The following is a 24,463-nucleotide window of genomic DNA, read 5'->3' on the forward strand; positions in this document are numbered from 1 at the left end:
GATCATGCTGAGTAGAGTCCTATTGATCCTACAGCTGCCGTTGCTGACAATGGTGACGATGGGGTACATGCTCACAGCACAGCTGCAGAGCCTACCGTTCCTCCTCCCCTCTCTCTTCGTGCTATGATGGAGACCTTTATGATGACTCAAGCAGCTCATGGACAGCTTTTAAATGGGCTTATTGCTGAGGTCGCTGCGTTGAGAGCGGATTTTTCAGAGTATAGGAGTGCTTTTCCACCTCCGCCACCCTCTGACTCTTGATGATTGCCTTTGGCAATACATAACAGACAGGGGAAGTAGGGATTGTAGCGTAGGAGCTTTAGGGTTAATTTGTAGCTTCCATAGATTATATGAAAGTTTTTTAATGTGATTCTCAAGTATTTGTGTATTATTATATGTACTCTTCAAGGTCCACAAACATGGTTTTTATTTTATGATAATATGACCATATTCACAATGTGTGATGACTTTTATATTGAATGATCCTTTTCTTTCTTTTTTTCCTTCAACTGGAATGTTGATAAGGTAACCTCACTGATAACATATGCATATTTGAAGAAAAACTATAATCATTGAAATGATAATAGAAAGGAACCTACCTCATTAGATGCATTATCGATTAGTTATGCAATGGCTACACCAAAAAAATAAAAAGAGATCATAAAAGTAGATTAAACAGATACTAGCCTCTGAGCACGCATGTGCGCAGAGGTTGTTCTATTTTTGTGGGTAAGGATTAATTTAAAGCATTGATTATAATTTGGGATTACTACATTTTCCAAACAAAAAAAAGTACGGCGTTGTGATTCACCGCACAACTGTCTACTGAACGGTTTGGTTTGGGTGCGGGTAGAAATAGGAGAACTTGAAGACGCGTTAAACTTGGGAAGGGTCTATTGAACGGACTGACGATGGCTACTGATCAGACTGAGGAAGGGAGAGAAACTGTTGAGGAAGGAAGACAAACAGTTTTAGAGACGTTACATTCAAAACTCCTTTTTGTTCTGCATATAACTCGGTTTCCACATTGACGAGTTACAAACAGTAACGCAGGAATATTTTATTGCCCAAAAGCCAAGCTGGAACACCAACGTGGCAAGAACCTACCCAGAACTCGGTTTCTTAATAGTCGAGTTATTTAAGTAACTCGATTATCGTATAATCGAGTATCGAAACAGGGGCACGCCCCTATATAGTTTCAAAACAGGGGCATAATGCCAAATATTTTGCCCAAAAAGGGCAAAAGGCTAGATCCCCCTAAGTTCTTATCCGGTTGTGTTAACAGTTACAATATATATATCTTGTAAGCATTTTTCCATTCACAAACCAAAATCAACCTACAATCCACTTTCCATTCTTTTTTTTTTTTTTTTTTTAATTTTATTTTAGAAGGAAAATGATGATTTTTATTTACGATGGCCTTCTAAATCAGCCATTTTATTAAAAATGCTACAGTGAGACTTTACCCAAGAAAAGAAACAGGATCATTGTAGGTCTTTTATTTATGCTAATATAGTAAAATTTTTGGGAAAATTACAACTTAGCTATTTGTAGTTTGGCTAAAATTTAAATTGTTTAGATGTGGATTAAAATTTGACACTTTACCCACCTGAGGTTTGAAAAAAATTTAAGTTATCTACCTGTAATTTTTTTTTTTTTTTAAACAAGTTATCTACCTGTAATTTGAAATTCCATAATACAAGTATTCTTATGGATAGTTTTTTATCTTATTTGATCATGTATTTTTATTTTTTTGTGTTTTTAGAGGAGAGAAATATAAAAGTATAACAAAATTACATATTTAGCTCTGATTTTAACCTCTGTGGATTATAGAAATCTAATTGAGCTAACCTTTTGGTGAAAGACGATTCATTAAAACCAACTAAAGAGGGACATCAGGTTCAGGACAAAGCCATATAGCTAATCTCAGATAGGTAAAGTGTCAAATTTCAAACCACAGATAGATGACTTAAATTTCAACCAAATCACAGGTGGGTAAATTGTAATTTGCCCAAAATTTTTCTTTTCTTCCCTCTATTTCTAGGATATTTTTTTTTTTTTTTTTTTAAGTGTTACTATAACCACTAGAAACCACCCAATAAATCTAGAAACAGACTAATTTCACACACAATCAATATTTCCAATTGTGATTGGTAGAAAATAAGTTATCAGTTATAGTAACTCCAGGGTCTTACATAATATACTTCAGGTTGGAATCTTCCCTCCAGATTCTTTTTTCTTGGTTTAATAGTACCAGGAGGAGAAGCGCTCTACCCTCGAAGATTTTTCCTTTATTATGAGCAATGAATATGTGCCTTGTGTAGGAATCTGAAATTCTTGAGGTTACAATTATATGACCAAAGTCAGCTCTTTCTCGTTGGACCTACAGCTCAGGATTGACATATGCGATCTAAATTGTAATCACGGAATGCTATAGAAAGTATTAAGGGGGAAGTGTCTAATCTGAACTGTGCAGATTTTCTAATAATTTCCAAATCAAAGAGCTATGCTAGTCTTGGACTTTCCCTTCTGGGCATTACTTGAACAGATAATACCTACATCAAAAAAAGTTGTATTAGCATTTATCTGGCTAGACTATGAGTCTATGACTAAGATAAGGAGAAAAAAAAAAATTTTAAAAAAAAAATAAAAGTTAGATTATTTGAAAAAAAAAAAAAAAAAAAAAAAAAAAAAAAACTGAGACAAAAAGTATAAAGCAAAAAACTTTTAAACAAAAGCCAAACACACTCCAAATCTTTTCTATAAAATTTTTATTGATTTGTGATATTTCATATAAATTTGTGCTACAATCTCTATACTCCTTATAACAATTTCATCAAGATCCTATTTAAGATTTAGTTAATTTTTCTGAAAATGATATGTTTAGACCCCTTAATTAGATGGTTTTATAAGATGATGTTTCAGTTTGGATTGAAGAGATTCCTTGTGTTATAGAACAAGCTCTTATCCATGATGTAATGTCCTTCAATAATTTAATGAAAGGTTCAAGCTTCTTATCAAAAAAAAAAATGTTAAATTAAATAATTATGGATTTAGATTGATTTTCGGTGATTAACCACATATTAACATACTCCATATGAAAATTAATAAATAATTAAGCACATAACACATCATATGGTGTGAAGTAAAAAAAACTGATGGAGCAATACCTCAAAGGAAAAACCATTATGAGATAAACCTTCCTCAACAAGACAATCCACCATATTAAAAGAAGTTGACAAATCTAGATTAAAACCATAAATCTTAAACTCTACTTGGTAATGTATGGATACCGTTATGGATGATGCTGCATTTCACAATTAGAATTAATGTTCAACCAACTCCAAGAACTTTTTGAAGATTTGAACACCCAAACAATGTTGATGGCTCTATGGTTTCAAGCTCTTTGATTAATTCAAAAACAGGTTCATGCATATCCATTCACAGGATAAACAAACAGTTGCATCTTACAAGGTGATTGCAACAATAGGGGAAAAAAACACAAAGTAATAAGGAAAGGAAGCCATTAATTATGGCAAAGACAACACTAATTTGGGGGTAACAACGAGCTTAACAAAAGATACAAATACAGGCATTTGATTTGAGAAGAAATTCCACTGATTTTCTAGGTGATTGTTAACATAAATCCAATCAACAACTCAAGATTCTACCTAGTTCTAACTTCTAACTACTCTTCAGGCCTCGAGTAAAAATATCTCTTGGTTTTCCTCCAGTCGGCCTTTTGATTTACCTAGGCCCCTCTCTTCTTCAATCTGAACTGATGAGTTGGGCCTTGGCCCACCTGATCCCCCAGCCTCATTATAGTACGCAATCCATGCTAGGATTTGAAGTACCTGGCTGGCTACATAATTGTTGGGCCTTATCTACAATCTCAGCTAACCTGATATAGCTTTGGGTCTTCAATGAAAGAGTGAAAAATGGAGCTTGGCGGGTACATTTGGAAGAATATTGAAAGGAAGAGCAGGAAGTTGCTGCGGACGTAGTTTGGGTTGCCTTGTATGGGGATTTGAGTTGAGTTGTTTGTTTGCTTAGAAGACAAAAGAAACATAAGGGAAAAAAAAAAATATATATATATATATATATAATGTAAAATAAATACTCTGATGTGAGGTGTTTTAAAAAGTGATTAGGGAAAATAGAAAAATTGTAAGTTCTTATATTAAGAGTCCGTTTGGGATTCACTTATTTTGCTGAAATTAAAAACTTTTTACTGAAAGTACTGTAGATGAAGATAAAAGTTAGCTGAAATAGTACCGTGAGATCTATAAATAGTACCAAAAAGTATAGTAGGACCCATGAATAGTAGCAAAAATAAGCTGAATAATAAAATAAGTTGACAAAAATAATTTTTGCCAAATGGACACTAAAATAGACAAAATAATTTACATGAGTTGAAGGAAATGCTTTAACTGTTCTTCTAACTCCATTGCTACAAGGCCAAGTATTATTTCCTTATCGAACATTGTGGAATTCAAAATAGCAAACTCTGTCCTTTATTCTGATATTGTTCTGTATGAAAATTGTCAAAAATGATGAAATAATTTATGGCTATGTTGTATTAATGAAGGTAGCTTCTAATTCTGGGCCTAACAAAATGATGGGAAAGTTGTACTTTTAATTTCTTGTTTTTGGATGCCATTTATTAGGAAATTTTACCTAAGAGAAAAGAGGCCAGTTTGTGACATTTTCAATCATCTGTCCTAGCAAGTTGATATGTAATGATCTCTATTAGTAGATGATGTATTTGCAGACACTGCCTTGTCACCAGGTGTGAATTGTTCCGGGAAGGCTAGGGAAGTCTTTGTGATAGTTGAGCTGAGTTTTGGATAACTTGGAGGTAATGAGTCTCTGGCATAACTGCTGGTGTACGCGTTTCCTGCTAAGCAGGGTGTAAAATTCTCTGTTTTGAAAAAGGGTAGAGGAAGACCAAACATAACACTAGTAGAAATAGTAAAAAAATGACATGTCAACTGAAGAAGTAACAAAGAGAACGACTTTGGATAGAATAGAATGGAGGAAAAGAATACAGTGACTGACTATCACTCATCTATTGAGGATCCAAATCGATCTCAAAAAATTACTATGACTTTGTTGTTCTATTCATCCGCAAAAGAGAGAAGGAAAAGCTCAAATGTTATGTAAATGATCAGCAGCAAGGACTTGAGGCCCTGGTTTCTTTTAGTGTAGTGGCAATACTGTAAGCATTATTTTGGCAATCAAATGGCTGATTGTCTTTTTATACTTGTTACGGCAAGATTATTTTAGAAGGAGTCTCAAAGATAAGGTATTCTGCAATCTACAAGATTGCTTGGATAACTGTTATCTACCATATTTGGATTAATTGGAATGCCATAATTTACAATGGAAAGATTTGTTCTGAAACTGATCAATATGAACTATATTGTATATGTTGTTAGATATAGGCTCTTTTGGTGTAGAAATGTTAGAAATTCTATCCAATATAGGACCTTATGCAACCTGTGGAAGTTTCCTTTCTTTGTTTTTGATAACTTCCTTAATTAGTTTCCTTTGATAGTTTGCAGCCTGCTGCTGCCTGTGATTTGTAATACTGTTGTAAAGTGGTTTGTTGAATAAAAATTTTCTAATTCATTAAAAAAAAAAAAAAAAAACTTTGTAATGGCAGCCCTATCAATAGAAGGTCAGTGTATTTGTGACTAATACTGCAAGGTGAAGCTCAGCTGGATCAGTATTTTAATTTACCGATTGGCTTTAGATTGAGTTCATGTAGTATTTACTCATAATCCGATAACAATGGCAGCAACCACAAAAAAAAGAAAAAAAGAAAAAAAAGAAAGAAACCAGAATATTCTTGGTTTTTGACTTTATTTATTCTATTTCATTTTTTTGTCTGGGTTACAAATAGTTGATTAATGTTCTGGGTTTGACATTCTGCTGCAATCGGAAAATACACTTAGGCCTAAAAAGCTGAAGGTAACAAAACTAATGACTTGCTTAATAACTACCCATTTATTTGCCATATTAAAAGCATTACATAAACAAATCTTTTTTCCAATGAAAAAGACGAGACATTTATGTCTGTAAATATCAATTCTCAGTGTGCCTCACCACAAGTGGACTCCTGACATGGTGCTTGCCATCTGACTATACCAATTCTCCAAAAACATACCCTCTAGGCTTACCCCCAACCTTAGGTTTTAAAATCACCTTGAATTTCTTCTTTTCTCCAATTACCTTAAATTTCATTCTCCTAGGTTTTATTGTGACCCAGACTCCAGCAGGTGCTTTGACACGCACTCTGTACGTACCTGGAGAACCTACATTTGTAACTATACGAGTAATAATCACTGAATCTGCAGAAAGATTAGGGACAGCTATTGAAGGGTAGTTAATGTCTGCTAGACTAAATGACTTAGGACATGCATAAGGCTTATCCGAGAATAAATTGATTTGGCTTTTGTTGTAGTGATGAGCACATAGGAAATTTAAATAATCATATATGGTTAGATCATAAATGAGTCCGGGGTCCATGGCATGGTTTGGTTGAACATTTCCTGCACCGTAGGCAAATGGTGTTGCCTTGAGGTAGGATGCATCCAGCATTGGCTCCATGTTGTCATCATTTGTACTTGCTGCAGATGAAATAGGTACTAAAACATTAGGAATTCTAGAGCAAAGTATATGTCACATTTTATAGGACATGAGATTATTATCATTAACCTAAGAAAGGATTTTTGTACCGGTGGTCATGATTGCAGATTTAATAGCTGTTGGACTCCAATCAGGGTGGAGTGTTTTGAGAAGCCCGGCAATTCCAGAGACATGAGGGCATGACATGGAAGTGCCAGATTGTGAGTTAAAAGGTATCCGGCGCATATCAAATATTAGATTAGTTGGCCCATCTGCTTCGGTGTAAGCTGCAATTATGTCCAACCCTGGTGCAGTGACATCAGGCTGAAATGCATAGCAAAATCAAATGTGCAATCGGTTTAATAGTTTATTAGTAACAAAGAGAAATGTTAAAGATGTAAATGTAATTGCTAAGCAGACCTTGAGGATTGCTTGCTGAATCATATTGGGTCCTCTTGATGAGAACTGAGCTACTATTGGAGCTGGTTTCGTTCCCAGTTGTGTTATTGGGTGAGTCATGTAAGCCATAGGGTTCCTGTTACATGTACATACATATCATGAATGAATGCAAAAAATATAGGAGAAAGACTCAGAGATTTACTTGGTAGTGTTGATGTAGGCAATGGCATATTTGCCATCAGTGAAATTGATATGTGAAGCAGGAAGCAAATGAGTCTCAGCTAGAACGTCATTTCCATTTAGCTCATCATTAGCCAAAATCATCCCAACAGCACCTGCTAGAGCAGCCTGCTCGCCCTTTACAGTTCTTTCATTATTCATTCGAAGGCAGAACAAGATCTTCCCCTTCACCTTCCTGGAATCAAGCATTCCAGGCATACATTGCAGGCTACAACAGAACTTCATAAAACACTAGTTATACATGTGATGGAGGAATTGAAGCAATGCATACAATTTTAAATGATATAAAATTAATATTGATAGATTGAGTTGTTCTTACGCTTCTGTAGCAGATGCATTAGCAGCTTTAGCATCTGCAGCACTGATCAATGGATAGAACTTTTGAGATGGCAGGCCTGTAGCAGAAAGGCTTGCTCCCTGGTAGTGAAGATTTTAGAATGGATTATCACATAATGACTACTGATGACAATGGTGTACTAGACCATCGAGGGCCTTGAACCTTGCATTTTCATGTACAACTTTTTGCTAGCTTATTCAACTTATGTACAACTTTTTAAAGCTTACGTGTTCTAAGTACAACTGTACTTCTGCTCAGCTTATTTTTTTAAGTCCAATCGGCTAATGAAATAAAATCTCCCAAATGAGCAACAACCAAAGTTGTTAGGGTTGAAAATACCTTGAGGTGTTTCTTGTTACCCAGAGCAACATAACTTGTGAACTCTCGATCAATTGTGCTAGCACCAACCGTTAACATCCATGGTGTCACATTTGTTACAGTCCCTAGATCTGGTCCTGAATTTCCTGCAGCACCAACAACAAGAATGCCATGCTTAACTGCATGGAAAGCCCCTATTGAAATTGCATCTTCCAAAAATTCAGCTGGTGCCCCACCCAGAGAGACCGAAAGCACATGAACGCCATCACTTATTGCAGCATCAAAGGCAGCTATGATGTCTGCATCAAAGCACTGTAAACCATAAATTGGCGGCCAGCATACCTTGTAAGCTGCCACTCTGGCTTTTGGTGATCCACCCTTTGCAGTGCCATTGCCATGGCTGAAAACACTAGCTCCAGGAACAAAGTTACCACCAGCTGTTGATAAGGTGTGAGAGCCATGGCCATCATAGTCCCGTGCAGTGAAAAAGGAGGAGTTGAGAGTCCCAGCATAGAAGGCATAACCTTTGTTAAAGTACCTTGCTCCAATTAGCTTCCTGCATAGCACAAAAATTCACAGCATAATGAATAAAGGTTATTTTCATTGGTTTGTTGGGCTTAAAAATAATCTCGGTAAAAGTACAATTGTATTTAGAAAAATTAAAGTTTTAAAAAGATGTACATAAGCCAAATAAGCTCAATAAGCCTTTTTTATTTTATTTTTTGTTTTATACCAAGCTCAAGAAGCTTTGGTAAACACTAAAGAGGTAACACATAGAAATCAGAGAAACAATAAAACTAAAAATTTCCAGTCTCTAAGAGCTTGACATGGATACAACCATGTGACACTTTACAATACATGCTCCACCTTTTTTTTTGGGCTAGGTAAAGTTGTCAAGGTAATCTGACCCTTGGACATGGCCCTCCACTAGAGAGGGAAGTGTCACCTAGTAGAAAGGTCATTGGCTCCATGCTCCACTTTTAAGCTTTACATGCTCAACTTTGTGAATGAAAGGAAAAATCATTGACAAGATAGGAAGGGAATAGAATGTATCAAAAGTGGAGGGTGAAAATAGCTGCCTTATATTAAGTAGTCAAAATGCAATGGTATAAAAAAAAGATATATTCCATGCATGTGGGATGAGTCAATAATTCTTGGATCTCTTTTATTCTACTTCCTTTGGGTACTTTTCTCAACTATAATTAACTCTGTTTCAAATGGACAGGCATATAAGGAATATTATAGGCATCAAATAGGAGATTTTGGATTTCTTAATCATCTAGCTGGAAAGCAAATCATGTTTAGCTAGCAAATCCTATCAACATGGCATGAATTAGAGGAAGAATCAGTGGCTGTGCTTGTTTTTTAGTTAGTGGCATAGGATTCACAAAAAAAAAAGGCCCTAATCAATATATTACTAAAAGCTGAAGCGTAGCGTTTAATGCTGCTGCGCTCACGTTGAGCCACGTCAACGTCCACGTCTTCATCTTTTTTTTTTTTTTTTTTCCATTTTCTTATAATTTTTTATAATTTTTTTTTATTTCATATTTACACTTCTCCAACATTTCTTCCTCTCTTACCTTTTCATCTCCCCACTACTTCTCTAACCTTTCTCCTTCTCTCATTCTCTCACCTTCTCATCTCCCCACTACTCTCTACATTAATATCATTCTTCATCTTTCCCTTCATCTTCCTCTATTTTTGTCTCTTCTTATTCACACTTTCTTACTATAAATTTGTCACTATCTCATTCATTTCATGCATAGTTTTTCCTTACAAAAAAAAGGTTCTCTCTCTCTCTCTCTCTCTCACACACACAATTTTTGAGTGGATTTTTATTTTTATTTTTCTTGCATCTTCGCTTTAGGTTGATAATTTTTTATATTCTTTAATCTACTTTAGGTTAATGCGATTCAGTTCTCTCTCTCTCTCTCTCTCTGATTGTTAAATGTTATCCTATTGCATTATAAAGGATTAAATATAAAAATATAATATTATTCTAATACATAGCATGATTTGGATAATTTAATTTGGTAGCTACTGTAATTTGATAGCATGATTTTTATAGTGCTCAATTTAGATGTTAAACTATGAGACTTTAATCATTTTTGTTTATTTTTTAATCCTTTGTGGTAGACAAAGTACTCTATAATGCAATTTATTTAGAGAAAAGCAAAGGTTGGCTAAACAAAAGTTATTGGATGAGAGGCAAATTTTATCTTTCGCAATTTTACTTTAATTATTATTATTATTATTTTATAACAATGCATATATAAAAATTTAATTCTTAGATTTTGCTAATAATTGATTATTTGATAATATGTTTTGGGTGGACGAAATTACAATTTCTGCAAAGAAAATAACCTTAGTAGATTATAAATAACAATTTTTTTTCCTAATTGGTTCAATTAATCATAGTTAAGTTTTATTAATTTTTTTAGTTACTTTTTTCAGTGTTTTTGGATTGTAGGCAGAAAAAATAAGTTTGAGAAAGTTTGTTTAAAACTAAAAGAATAATTTCTAAATTTTATTTTCTTTTTAATGATTCACAAAATGTTATAAATAACTTTTATTAAAAAAAATAAATATTTTCGTTAAATTGCCTTTTGAATTTTTGAGAAAAATTGTATTTTTTTCAATTTAGTACGACAAAAATTATTAAATTTATGATTTATGATTGTTTCTATATTAAATTTATGATTATTCTTATATATTACTAAAAGCTGAAGCGTAACGTTTAATGCTGCTGCGCTCACGTTGAGCCACGTCAACGTCCACGTCATCATCTTTTTTTTTCTTTTTCTTTTTTTCCATTTTCTTATAATTATTTATAATTTTTTTTATTTCATATTTACACTTCTCCAACCTTTCTTCCTCTCTTACCTTTTCATCTCCCCACTACTTCTCTAACCTTTCTCCTTTTCTCATTCTCTCACCTTCTCATCTCCCCACTACTCTCTACATTAATATCATTCTTCATCTTTCCCTTCATCTTCCTCTATTTTTGTCTCTTCTTATTCACACTTTCTTACTATAAATTTGTCACTATCTCATTCATTCCATGCATAGTTTTTCCTTACAAAAAAAAGGTTCTCTCTCTCTCTCTCTCTCTCTCTCTCTCTCACACACACACAATTTTTGAGTGGATTTTTATTTTTATTTTTCTTGCATCTTCGCTTTAGGTTGATAATTTTTTATATTCTTTAATCTACTTTAGGTTAATGCGATTCAGTTCTCTCTCTCTCTCTCTCTCTCTGATTGTTAAATGTTATCATATTGCATTATAAAGGATTAAATATAAAAATATAATATTATTCTAATACATAGCATGATTTGGATAATTTAATTTGGTAGCTACTGTAATTTGATAGCATGATTTTTATAGTGCTCAATTTAGATGTTAAACTATGAGACTTTAATCATTTTTGTTTATTTTTTAATCCTTTGTGGTAGACAAAGTACTCTATAATGCAATTTATTTAGAGAAAAGCAAAGGTTGGCTAAACAAAAGTTATTGGATGAGAGGCAAATTTTATCTTTCGCAATTTTACTTTAATTATTATTATTATTATTTTATAACAATGCATATATAAAAATTTAATTCTTAGATTTTGCTAATAATTGATTATTTGATAATATGTTTTGGGTGGACGAAATTACAATTTCTGCAAAGAAAATAACCTTAGTAGATTATAAATAACAATTTTTTTTCCTAATTGGTTCAATTAATCATAGTTAAGTTTTATTAATTTTTTTAGTTACTTTTTTCAGTGTTTTTGGATTGTAGGCAGAAAAAATAAGTTTGAGAAAGTTTGTTTAAAACTAAAAGAATAATTTCTAAATTTTATTTTCTTTTTAATGATTCACAAAATGTTATAAATAACTTTTATTAAAAAAAATAAATATTTTCGTTAAATTGCCTTTTGAATTTTTGAGAAAAATTGTATTTTTTTCAATTTAGTACGACAAAAATTATTAAATTTATGATTTATGATTGTTTCTATATTAAATTTATGATTATTCTTATATATTACTAAAAGCTGAAGCGTAACGTTTAATGCTGCTGCGCTCACGTTGAGCCACGTCAACGTCCACGTCATCATCTTTTTTTTTTTCTTTTTTTTTTTTCCATTTTCTTATAATTATTTATAATTTTTTTTATTTCATATTTACACTTCTCCAACCTTTCTTCCTCTCTTACCTTTTCATCTCCCCACTACTTCTCTAACCTTTCTCCTTTTCTCATTCTCTCACCTTCTCATCTCCCCACTACTCTCTACATTAATATCATTCTTCATCTTTCCCTTCATCTTCCTCTATTTTTGTCTCTTCTTATTCACACTTTCTTACTATAAATTTGTCACTATCTCATTCATTCCATGCATAGTTTTTCCTTACAAAAAAAAGGTTCTCTCTCTCTCTCTCTCTCTCTCTCTCTCTCACACACACACACACACAATTTTTGAGTGGATTTTTATTTTTTATTTTTCTTGCATCTTCGCTTTAGGTTGATAATTTTTTATATTCTTTAATCTACTTTAGGTTAATGCAATTCAGTTCTCTCTCTCTCTCTCTCTCTCTGATTGTTAAATGTTATCCTATTGCATTATAAAGGATTAAATATAAAAATATAATATTATTCTAATACATAGCATGATTTGGATAATTTAATTTGGTAGCTACTGTAATTTGATAGCATGATTTTTATAGTGCTCAATTTAGATGTTAAACTATGAGACTTTAATCATTTTTGTTTATTTTTTAATCCTTTGTGGTAGACAAAGTACTCTATAATGCAATTTATTTAGAGAAAAGCAAAGGTTGGCTAAACAAAAGTTATTGGATGAGAGGCAAATTTTATCTTTCGCAATTTTACTTTAATTATTATTATTATTATTTTATAACAATGCATATATAAAAATTTAATTCTTAGATTTTGCTAATAATTGATTATTTGATAATATGTTTTGGGTGGACGAAATTACAATTTCTGCAAAGAAAATAACCTTAGTAGATTATAAATAACAATTTTTTTTCCTAATTGGTTCAATTAATCATAGTTAAGTTTTATTAATTTTTTTAGTTACTTTTTTCAGTGTTTTTGGATTGTAGGCAGAAAAAATAAGTTTGAGAAAGTTTGTTTAAAACTAAAAGAATAATTTCTAAATTTTATTTTCTTTTTAATGATTCACAAAATGTTATAAATAACTTTTATTTAAAAAAATAAATATTTTCTTTAAATTGCCTTTTGAATTTTTGAGAAAAATTGTATTTTTTTCATTTTAGTACGACAAAAATTATTAAATTTATGATTTATGATTGTTTCTATATTACATTTATGATTATTCTTATAATGAATAAAAATATAATTACAAAATACATTACTCTTTATTAAATTAGTTTAAATTGTATAAAAAAATTTAATAAAACTACCATAAAAATAATTATCATGCGCAACGCGCAGGTTTGTGGCTAATATATATATATATATATATATATAAAACCGAAACCTTTGGAGCTCCCACAATTTTCCACGTCATCACTATTTTCTTTTTCTTTTTATTTTAGATTCTTTTTATTTTTGGTTCAATTTTCCACGTCATCACTATTTTCTTTTTCTTTTTCTTTTTATTTTGGATTCTTTTTATTTTTGGTTTTATATCTTATCAAGTATTACAATAGTTTAGTTTAAATAAAATTCTATTAGATATATGTTTCAAAAGCTTGAAAATAGCCTTTGGAGCTCCCACAATTTTCCACGTCATCAGTATTTTCTTTTTCTTTTTCTTTTTATTTTAGATTCTTTTTATTTTTGGTTTTATATCTTATCAAGTATTACAATAGTTTAGTTTAAATAAAATTCTATTAGATATATGTTTCAAAAGCTTGAAAATTCTATTTCAACTAAAATTTTATAACAAAAATTTTCACAAATATAAACTTCTGCCAAGGTCGAAACCCTTCATACTCACTCAAATTTTCACAAAGAAAACACACATATCAAATTGAAGCCATAGTAGGAAGCAAGTTGATTCTTCAACGAGAACAAATCATGTAGTACAAAGGCCACCTAATTGCTTTTAGTTTTGAACTCGATTGTCTTATTAACAACAAAGTCTATGAATTGCAGTGATGGACAACCGTCCACAAATAACATCCACGCAAGGGCTTGATGTTCTTCTTAATTATCTCATATAATTCTAGGAATTATTTTATTTAATTTTTTTTGGAATTAATATATTTAGATGGTTGGCATAGCAGACAACGTAAAAACAATTTTCTGTCATTTATGTTGCCTTCTGCATAACCCTAAATCAATGTTGAAATGTTGTGTTTTACAACCATCTGATCTTGGTAACCAAACCCTGCACCTATGATTGTTTATGATTATTTTTGTTCATTGTTTGTAGTTTAAACCCATTAAAACTTATTGGCTGATGGTATTTCATGGTTTTTTTTTTTTTTTTTTCCCTTTACTTTTACTTTCAAGGTTGCTAGGAACACAACCTAACATGTGATTTTTTTTCATTGTTTAAAGTTTAGACCCATTAAAATTTAAAACTAATTACTTTATAGGTTCATGTACTTTTTTCTTCTTCTTATTTTTCTCTTTTGAATAGTCATATATTTTGTGTTAGTTTTTGCAATATTTGAACATGTTTAGCAGATTTCAACAACTATACCATGTATTATTCTTTTGAAGGTAATCAATTTTTCTTTTATATTTCTCTATTATAAAATCATATATATATATATATATATAGTTTTGTTTCAATAATTTATAGGATGTAAATCTTATGATTCCTTAATATTTTTTGGCCTTTTGGAAGTTTTAACATCTGACTTTTTGAGTTATATTTTTGTAATATCCAAAACTATCTGGAAAATTTCAATAATTATAACCATGAATTATTATTTTGAGTGTAACAAATTTTTCTCTTATATTTCTCTGTTGTGTAGTCACACACACATATATTTTTATAATTTTTAAGCTCTTAATCTTTTGATTCTTTTCAATAGTTATAAGTTTATAGTCATGAACTATTCTTTAATATTTTTCGTAAGTCATTACACGTTCAAACAATGACTTCTTTATCAAATTGTAACACAAATTGAAGTTATACAAGAGCAATTCATGCAATAATATAGTTTCTTAATCAATTTAAAATTTTATAAAATCAATTTAGTTTACCACATAAATAGGTAGGTTCCCGTGCATAGCACAGGTTGGCGACTAGTGTTTTTAATAATAGACAAGTGACAAACTTATGCAAGTTAAAAGAAAATTTTCAAATCATTTATTTAAGCTGAGGATCCAATGTAGAGTTGTTAGATCTTCATGTGCAATAAAAAGCCTCAAATTGAATTGACTTTAAAATAATGATTGGAGAGTGAGTGGTCAGCTGCTAGTATGAATGATTAAAGTTAAATTGACTTAAATTGTATTTTATGGAAAAACTTTGTTTTTATTATTGTCTTTTCTTTTGGCTGTGATTCCAATAACACATAATTACATTTTATATAATAGAACTTCAATTATATGAGCTTCAATGATAATATTAAAAATTCTACCATGCTCTAAACGAATGTTATGCATCTTTATTCAAACAGTATACATATTTTGGACCCTTCTTTTCAAAGCTTTAAACCATAAGGTTCAGGTTTTTAAATGTAGCCACGGTTTTTGGATAGAAAGAGTTATTTCCAAAGTAACTATACTGATAGATGTCCATTCTCATCAAACCAACAATACCAGAAGCAAATGTGGTTATCTGATGCACACATGTCTTTAGCTGACTCCTCTCAAATATTTGCATAAATTTAGTTTTCTTGTATGGCTATGGATTGACTTTCATAAAATTTTCAAAACAAAGTGTGAGAAGGATTTTGTCAGAAATTTTGTACTACTTAACGAACCTCTAACTATCTAATGTGACATCACAATCAAAATCATTTAACACTTCTAAAAATTACCATTATAAACTTGTGAAGCAAGAAAAAAAGGTAAAACACAATCTTATAAGGCCGGTAAGATTCGTTGAAAAGAAACTCAATGCTATCAATATTGCTGGATAAAATTGGCAGGAAGCAGAGAGGAAAATGGACCTATTGCAATGGACTCTGTCTTTATTTCCATGCTGACATATTCCACGCCACTTTGATGGGATGGGACCAATCCCTTCATCACTAAAGCTCTTTGATTCAGGCCAAACACCTATCAAAACCACATTATAAAAGGTGATATGCCAAAAGGTGTCAAAACAAGATAGCAATTGACAAGGAAACAGTGGGACAGATATATACCGCACAAAAGGGAAGCAAAAGCAATTATGATTAGGCAAGATCTTTTTTTTTTGTTGACCCCACCACTGTCAAATGGTTGGTATTATACAAAAGAGAAAATATAGTTATGAGCGCCGCCAAGGAGGAAGCATGAGGAGATCTTAAGATTGATATAAAATGAAGGATTAAATGCTGTCAACTTGCTCAAACAATACATGCATTATCATCCATAATAAATTTTCCAAAGGATGAGGTATTTTTGGTGTTTAAATGAAAACAAACTAGCTGTAATCCCTCTAATATACATTATACTAAATCTGAGAAATACATACAAAATACTTTAACTTAAGAAAGTGGGTTAGTCAAATCAAATTAGCAAAATGCCATAGTGGGTTGGTCATGCACAATGGTCAAAATTGGATTTATTTGAAGTATTATTAAGTAATTGCTCTGTGGTCTATACATTACTATTTTTTATATCTTATACAAAAATCTGGTCTAATATTGCCAAATCAAAGAATTATACAAAACATAGCCCATGTACATTCTGTATTCCACGGACACAGGTTCATTGAAAGACATTGATTGTGCAAAAAAAGTGAACAATAAGTGAAGTTCAAAATTCTCATGCAACATTGAACATTCAAATGTAACTTCATTCTTCATGAAAATTAAAAATACTCATTCTTAATTCCAATTTTTTTTTCATTTAAATTGGTTATAGCAAAAAAAAAAAAAAAAAAAAAAAAAAAAAAAAAAAAAAAAAAAAAAAACTCATCAGGATTTCAAACTAACCAGTGTCAAGGTTTCCAATTATTGTATCTTCACCAAACCTTGCCTTCTGCCAAATTGAGCCCAAAGGTACTACTCCATCTCTCTCTAGTCCAAGAAAATCCCATGACCTTGTTGTGTGCAATCTCCTCCCCTTGTTTAAGAAAACTGATACAACATTTGGGTGCTCTGTGTGGTTGGGAAGTTCATATATATTAGCAGACCAAATTCTTCCAGTTCTTGTAGAAACAAATTAAACCAGATATGAAACACAGGGAAAACAGAGAAAAAACACTATTCTTTGAAATTGTTATTGTGAACTGACTAACGTTTCGGCGCAAATGTATCAAATTGAACTTCTTACTTGAAATCAGTGCTGCTTCTTCCTCATTGAGGATTGCAGCAAAGCCATTGATATGTCTAGTATACGAGTAGAAGATTGCTTCCTTGGCCTTGTCATTGCTGTGAGAAAAATGAAACAAATAAAAAGAACTTGCTACTTCTATTGTACTTTAAAAACCAGAGATTTTATAGAGTTGTATACAATTATATACCTCCCCAAGATAGACCCTAGCAAACCATAATGAGAATTTGTCACACCATCAAGATCCATCAATGAAGGGTCTTGTCCGTGTGAATGCCCTCCTAGGTACACTACATAAGACTGAAGCATAAAAGTAATTTAAGGCCTTTAATGGCACATGTATATGAAATCTACTCAAATGGAATATTAGAAAAAGGAAAGAGAAAGGAGAACTTGCTGAAGTTTATTAAATAGCAAAAAATATACCAGTTTTGAAACTCATCGTAAATTCTACCCACATATATTCAAAAAAAACATCATCATTTAGAAGAATCTAAAACATAAAGCATGTAATAATGAAAAGTAACAAAAATAAAAGAGAAACAAACTTGCCTTTTTGTTGGCAATGGTATGCATCTGCAACAAAGAGAAAATGACTAATAGAAGTAAAGGAGTGAGAACAGATAGCCCCATTAGTTTCTTTGTGTATTGTCTTTGCTAACTAGCTCTCTCTTTTAAGGAGGACAGGCACCTTGGTTCAATATTGTAGTGACTGTGGAAAGTTAAAAAGTCTGAATAGATACTATGTCCTTGCCAACTATGTGAACATTGAAAGCGATAGAAGATTTCTCTCTTATTTTCCTCCATATTCCAGTTATTAATGGAAATATGCTGAAGTCAAGAGCCACTCAGCTGTTTTGGTGGAGGAAAGGGGGGAGAAAGGGGGGGAGGGGGGGGTGTGGTGTGGACACGAGATACAAGCCCCCAATTACAAGCACGTATAGGAGGAAGAGCAAAAAGAAGACGACCCAACTTGTGACCTTATGGATGGAGCCTATTAGTTATTGGGCTTGAGACTAAGCAAGCCCGAGCATTTAATAATTAGGGTTTCTTTATGCATTTTTATTGTTAGCTATTTAAGCACTTTTTTTTATTATTGTAAGATAGTTTTGAGAATTATAAAAAAAACATGTGTTTCAATTTTTGCTTGGTGCTGACTCCAAGCAACTTTTAGGTGCTGACTCCTAGGGTTTATTTTATGGTTTAATTGTTCCATTGAAATAGTGTGGTTGTCCTACGTCAGTTTTGGTATCAGAGCAGACTTCCGGTCCATACAACACAACTGTAGACAACCAATTGAAAGCAAAACCATTAAAAGAGCAAGCCAGCCAAATATGATAGTACCTTTCAAGTTTTTGCCTCATGAGATAAACAAGCCCAAACCAGCCCCAACAATCCGTATATACCTTGTAGCCCTACATGAGTTTTTCACCGCCAAGCCAATAGAAAAACCTGCGATGCCTTCCAAACCGGTGACCACCATCCGTGCCCGCCTCTGATCACAGAACCCACAACCCACAACCAAAAAAAAAAAAATCAAAGGGAAAGAAAAGAAAGAAAGTATTGTTACTGTGACAGCCCATCGCATGTATTGGGCCTTTAAATTGTTCATCCACAGGTACACTTGTCCAAGTAAGATCCATTCACTTGAGGAGCCAAGCTCGTGACTATCTAGTGCAATAAGTTGGCCACTGACCAAGGTACAACTCTTACTCTCTTTTTGGTGGGTTCAATTTTGTCTCATTGAAAGATATTATCTTTATATTTTTTATGTGCATATCCCACCATACCCCACTGGCCTACCCATTTTGTGCTCAAGTTAGTTATTTTATTATTTGTGCTTTCTTTCAGTACCCATTCTAAAATTCCAAAAAAAAAAAAAAAAAATCAATTTCTTTGAAATATCTGATTCTCATTATTAATTGTGGAGCTTTATTGGAAATTGAATTTTCTTTAGGCTATCTCTCAATATTGTGAACACTGTCACTACTTGACTGCAATTTATTCCTTTGATTCTTTGATCTAATCTCTACATGCACTCTTGCTTGACCTTAATTTTACATTGATAATTGGTTACTTGAACTTTTGTGAATCTCAATTGTATTCATAAATATAGTGTGCATGCATCTACGTAGTGGTCGCATCATGTCAAACTCTGAACATCAATCCACTTCTGAGCCTAGGCCCTCCTTAGAGCAAACCATAGAAGACCTAGCAAAAAGTGTCCATAATTTACTGGATAGGGTTGAGCGAATTGAAGCATCTCAAAGAGAGACCATTAACCATGAAGGAGATAACATGCTTAGGCAAAATAACCATGGTTACTTTAATAGGGCTCCAAACTTTGAACATGATCACTATAATCACAATGGCCCTAGGGATTATGATGATAGGATGTCCAAGGAAAATATAGAAGCACCCACCTTTGATGGCTGCCTAGACCCATGGATTTTCACTGATTGGTTACGTCAGATGGAGAAATTCTTTAACTATTACCATTGGGTTGAGAATAAAAAGTGAGGTATGCTAGGATGAAGTTAAGTGCAAGAGACAACCTTTTTTGGGAAGACCTTGAGGATACCCTTAGGCGACGGCATGAGCCCCCCATTACTGATTGGCTTGAGATGAAGGATGCACTCTCAAGGATTTATCTTCCTCCAACTTATAGGAGCTCCCTCCTTGAGGAATGGGATCGCCTAAAGTAAGGCACTGCTCCTGTGGCTGAATATATAGAGAATTTCAAGGAGTTTAGGAGGCGAATTCGAATGGTCAAGGAAGAGGTTGTCACACTCAATAGGTTTAAGAAAGGTTTAAATGCTAATCTACTAGGCGAGATTATCACTCGAGAAGTCACTACCCTAAGAGAAGCATATGACCTTGCTAGGAATTGTGAATTAGCATCCAAATCTATCTTTTGACGACGTTTTGAGCTCCGGAGTGTTCCCACCAACTCTCAACATTTTGGTAGCAGATCTAGATTTGCCTTACCCCCTAAGGTTAACCCTAATAGCACCCTAATAGAAAAAGAGGACAAGGGAAAAGGTGAGGTCAATGAGCCTTCAAGATTAGGCTCTCGCCTTCAATGCTTCAAATGCAATGGGGTTGGACACATCACAACTAGGTGTCCCTCTAGGGCCCTTGTCATTCAAGAGGATGATGAAAAGGTTGAAGATGTTGAGGAACTAGTGTATGATCTAAATGTTGAAGAAACCTAAGATGTTGAGGCAGAATGGGAAGATGATCCTAGCTATCTCGCATGCATTAGAGCCATTTCTCCCCAGGTTGATGACTTTAAGGACTTTGGTGTCCCTAGGGTGAATGTGGTAAGGTGTGCTTTGACAGAGCAGAGAGACATTGATGATTAGCGAAGGAGTGCCATCTTCCAAACTTACACAAGTGTGGAGACAAAACTTGCAAGGTTATTATAGATAGTGGGAGTTGCATTAATGCGGTGTCCTCTAACGTTGTTTCCCGCCTAGGCTTGAAATTGACCCCTCACCCTAACCCATATAAAGTTTCTTGGGTGGATACTTCCTCTATAGCCATAAGAGAAAGATGTGTTGTCTTACTTCAATTCCTCACCTACAAGGCCGAAATATGGTATGACGTAATTCCCATGGATGTAGAGCATATTATCTTAGGTAGGCCTTGGCTTTATGATTTGGATGTCACCCTTCATGGGCAATCCAATTCTTGCTTATTTATGTTTGAAGGTAAGAAGATTGTGCTCAATCCTTTGAAACCCAAGCCAATTGACACGAGCAAGAAGACAGAAGCACCAAAGGCGAAAGGCCTGAACATCATAAGCCCAAAGGCATTTGAAAGGTAGCAGTTCAAGAATCCATTGTGTTTGTCTTAGTTGCCAGAGAGCTTTATGGGGAGACCCGTGAAGAGCAACCTGAAGAAGTGAAGACAGTGCTCCAGGAATTTAAGGATGTTTTCCTTGAGGAACTCCCTGATCATTTACCGCCCATGTGTGACATACAACACGCCATAGATTTTGTGCCCGGAGCGGCCCTACCTAACTTGCCTCACTATAGGATGAGCTCTGCAGAGCATGCCGAGTTGCAAAGGCAAGTAGAAGAACTACTTAAGAGGGGTTTTGTTCGTGAAAGCATGAGTCCTTGTGCAGTCCCTACACTCTTAACTCCAAAGACAGATGGACTTGGAGGATGTGTGTTGATAGTGCCATCAACAAGATCACTGTGAAATATCTTCAGTTGGATGACATGTTGGATATGATGGCTGGAGCAACGATCTTCTTCAAGATAGACTTGAAAAGTGGCTATCATCAAATTAGGGTTCGTTTTGGTGATGAGTGGAAAACTGCCTTCAAGACGAAGGATGGTTTATATGAGTGGATGGTCATGTCTTTTGGATTGTCCAATGCTCCTAGTACCTTTATGAGAGTGATGACTTAAGTGCTCAAGCCTTTTATGGGGAAATTCTTGGTTGTGTACTTTGATGACATCCTCATCTATAGTATGTCTAGAGAGCAACACTTAGACCACCTAACTCAAGTTTGTACTACCCTTAGGAAGGAGAGTTTATATGGCAACCTCAAGAAGTGCCCTTTCTTCATCGATAGAGTAGTTTTCCTAGGTTTCATAGTATTCTCTGAGGGAGTTTCTACTGACCCCCAAAAGGTTCAAGCGATTGTGGAGTGGCCCGAGCCTAAAAATATCCATGAAATTCGAAGATTTCATGGGCTCGCTTCCTTTTATCGCCGATTCATCAAGGGGTTTAGTACCATTATGTCCCCCATCACTGACTGCATGAAACAAGGGGAGTTTGTTTGGACTAAAGCTGCTGCAAAGGCTTTCAATGAGGTAAAGCAAAAGATGACTAAGGCACCTGTCATGCATCTCCCTGATTTTACCAAGCCTTTTGAGGTGGAATGTGATACCTCAGGTATTGGTATAGGGGGAGTACTTAGTCAAGAGCGCCACCTAATTGTTTATTTCAGTGAGAAGTTGAATGATAATAAGCAAAAGTACTCCACATATGACAAAGAGTTTTATGCCATTATTCGAGCTCTTTGGCATTGGCGCCATTACTTGTTGTCTCAAGAATTTGTTATCTACTCTGATCACGAAGCTTTGCGCTACCTCCATTCCTAAAAGAAACTGAATTTTAGACACGGTAGTTGGGTTGAGTTTCTGCAACGCTACTACTTTGTGGTGAAACATAGGGCGGGAGTTGAGAATAAGGCTGCTGATGCACTAAGTCGAAGGGTGTCTTTGCTATCCATCATGAGTGTTAAGGTTACTGGGTTTGAATGACTCAAGGATGAATATGAGTCATGCCCAGATTTTGGGGAGCTCTACACTAGCCTAAGTAATGCCCCACGACCAATCCTGGATAATTATACCCTTCAAGATGGTTACTTGTTCAAAGCCAACAAGTTATGTATCCCTTAGTCTTCAGTGAGAGATTTCCTAGTTTGGGAGATACATGCAGGAGGCCTAGTAGGTCATTTTGGCCGAGACAAAACAATTGAGGAAGTGGAATGTCAATTCTATTGGCTTGGTCTTAAGAAGGGCGTTGCCAAGATAGTTGGTCAGTGTCATACATGTCAACTAGCCAAACATCGCAAGCAAAATATTGGCCTGTACACGCCTCTACCTGTGCCAGATCACCCGTGGCAGGATGTGAGTATGGACTTTGTGTTAGGTTTGCCCTGCACCTTTAGGAAGCATGATTCCATTCTAGTAGTTGTTGATCGCTTCTCTAAGATGGCTCATTTCCTACCATGTTCTAAGACCTCTGATGCTTCTAAGATCGCAAAGCTCTACTTTGATAAGATTGTCAAACTTTATGGTCTTCCAAAAACCATAGTGTCTAATAGGGATGTTCGCTTCATGAGTTATTTTTGGAAGACCTTGTGGCATTTAGCGGGCACCAAATTGAAATTTTCCACGGCATTTCATCCTCAAACTAATAGTCAAACTGAGGTGGTTAATCATAGTCTAGGCAACCTCCTTCGGTGTCTAATGGGTGAAGCTAATCAGAATTGGGATTCAATTCTTCCTATAGCCTAACTTGTATATAATAGCTCTGTCAATAGGTTTATAGGTGCTAGTCCTTTTGAGGTTTTGCATGGATATACACCTAGGAAGCCCTTAGATCTTTTGCCCATGTCCCCACATGTTAGGATTTTTGAATTTGTTGAGGCATATGCACGATATATTCATGATTTGTATAATGAGATTCGCAAAAAAATTCAGGTAAGTAATTCTCAATATAAAATTCATGTTGACACTCATCGGCATCATGCAGAGTTTCAGGTAGGGGATTATGTCATGATTCGGATTCGACCTGAATGGTTTCCCTCTGGGACCATTAAGAAATTGTAGGCTCATAGTGCTGGACCATTCAAGGGATTGAAACGAATAGGTTCAAATGCATATGTCATTGACCTTCCTCATGATTATGGTATTAGCTCCTCCTTTAATATTGAGGATTTAGTTGCTTATAAAAGCCCCACAGCTACTCCTGATACCCCTTTTGATGAGTCTTTGCCTAATCCTATTGATGCCCCTATTCCCACCCCTTTACCCTTAAATCTGCCCCATGCACATAAAGAATCTATTGATACTATTTTAGACGAGCAGATTATTTCTACTAGGGATGGAGGAGTCACCGTTTCCTAGTTCGATGGCGAGGGCAACCGAATTCTGATTGCACATGGATTACTTGAGATGAGCTACAGCGACTGGATCCAGACTTGTTGGAGTACTATTAGAGCTCTTTAGATTTCCACTCGACGAGGTCAAGTTCTTCTCACGCGGTGGGAGTTGGTGTGGACATGAGGTACAAGCCCCCAATTACACGCACATATAGGAGGAAGAGCAAAAAGAAGACAGCTCAACCTATGGCCTTATGGATGGAGCCTATTAGTTATTGGGCTTGAGACTAAGCAAACTTGAGCATTTGATAATTAGGGTTTCTTTATGCATTTTTATTGTTAGCTATTTAAGCACTTTTTTTTATTATTGTAAGATAGTTTTGAGAATTATAAAAAAAACATGTGTTTCAATTTTTGCTTGGTGCTGACTCCAAGCAGCCCTTAGGTGCTGATTCCTAGGGTTTATTTTATAGTTTAATTGTTCCATTGAAAT

At 34.1% G+C, this 24,463-nt stretch overlaps 2 protein-coding genes across 2 annotated transcripts in view; both read right to left on the reverse strand.

The window, feature by feature from the left end:
- LOC126694073 (disease resistance protein RPM1-like) overlaps positions 1-24,463 on the reverse strand; it is an 89,105-nt gene that overhangs the window by 14,308 nt on the left and 50,334 nt on the right. The gene's annotated exons all lie outside the window — the stretch shown is intronic.
- LOC126694192 (subtilisin-like protease SBT5.3) lies at positions 5,833-18,202 on the reverse strand. The gene is made up of 11 exons (XM_050390270.1): positions 17,895-18,202; positions 17,533-17,642; positions 17,343-17,440; positions 17,003-17,167; positions 16,031-16,139; positions 7,946-8,480; positions 7,589-7,686; positions 7,232-7,477; positions 7,051-7,165; positions 6,741-6,954; positions 5,833-6,632 (listed from the first exon to the last, which is right to left on the reverse strand). The coding sequence occupies exons 1-11, from the start codon at positions 17,973-17,975 to the stop codon at positions 6,145-6,147; spliced, it is 2,259 nt and encodes a 752-aa protein (XP_050246227.1). The 5' UTR covers positions 17,976-18,202; the 3' UTR covers positions 5,833-6,144.

This window comes from Quercus robur, chromosome 8 (assembly GCF_932294415.1).
Source record: "Quercus robur chromosome 8, dhQueRobu3.1, whole genome shotgun sequence".
Lineage (NCBI taxonomy): Eukaryota > Viridiplantae > Streptophyta > Magnoliopsida > Fagales > Fagaceae > Quercus > Quercus robur.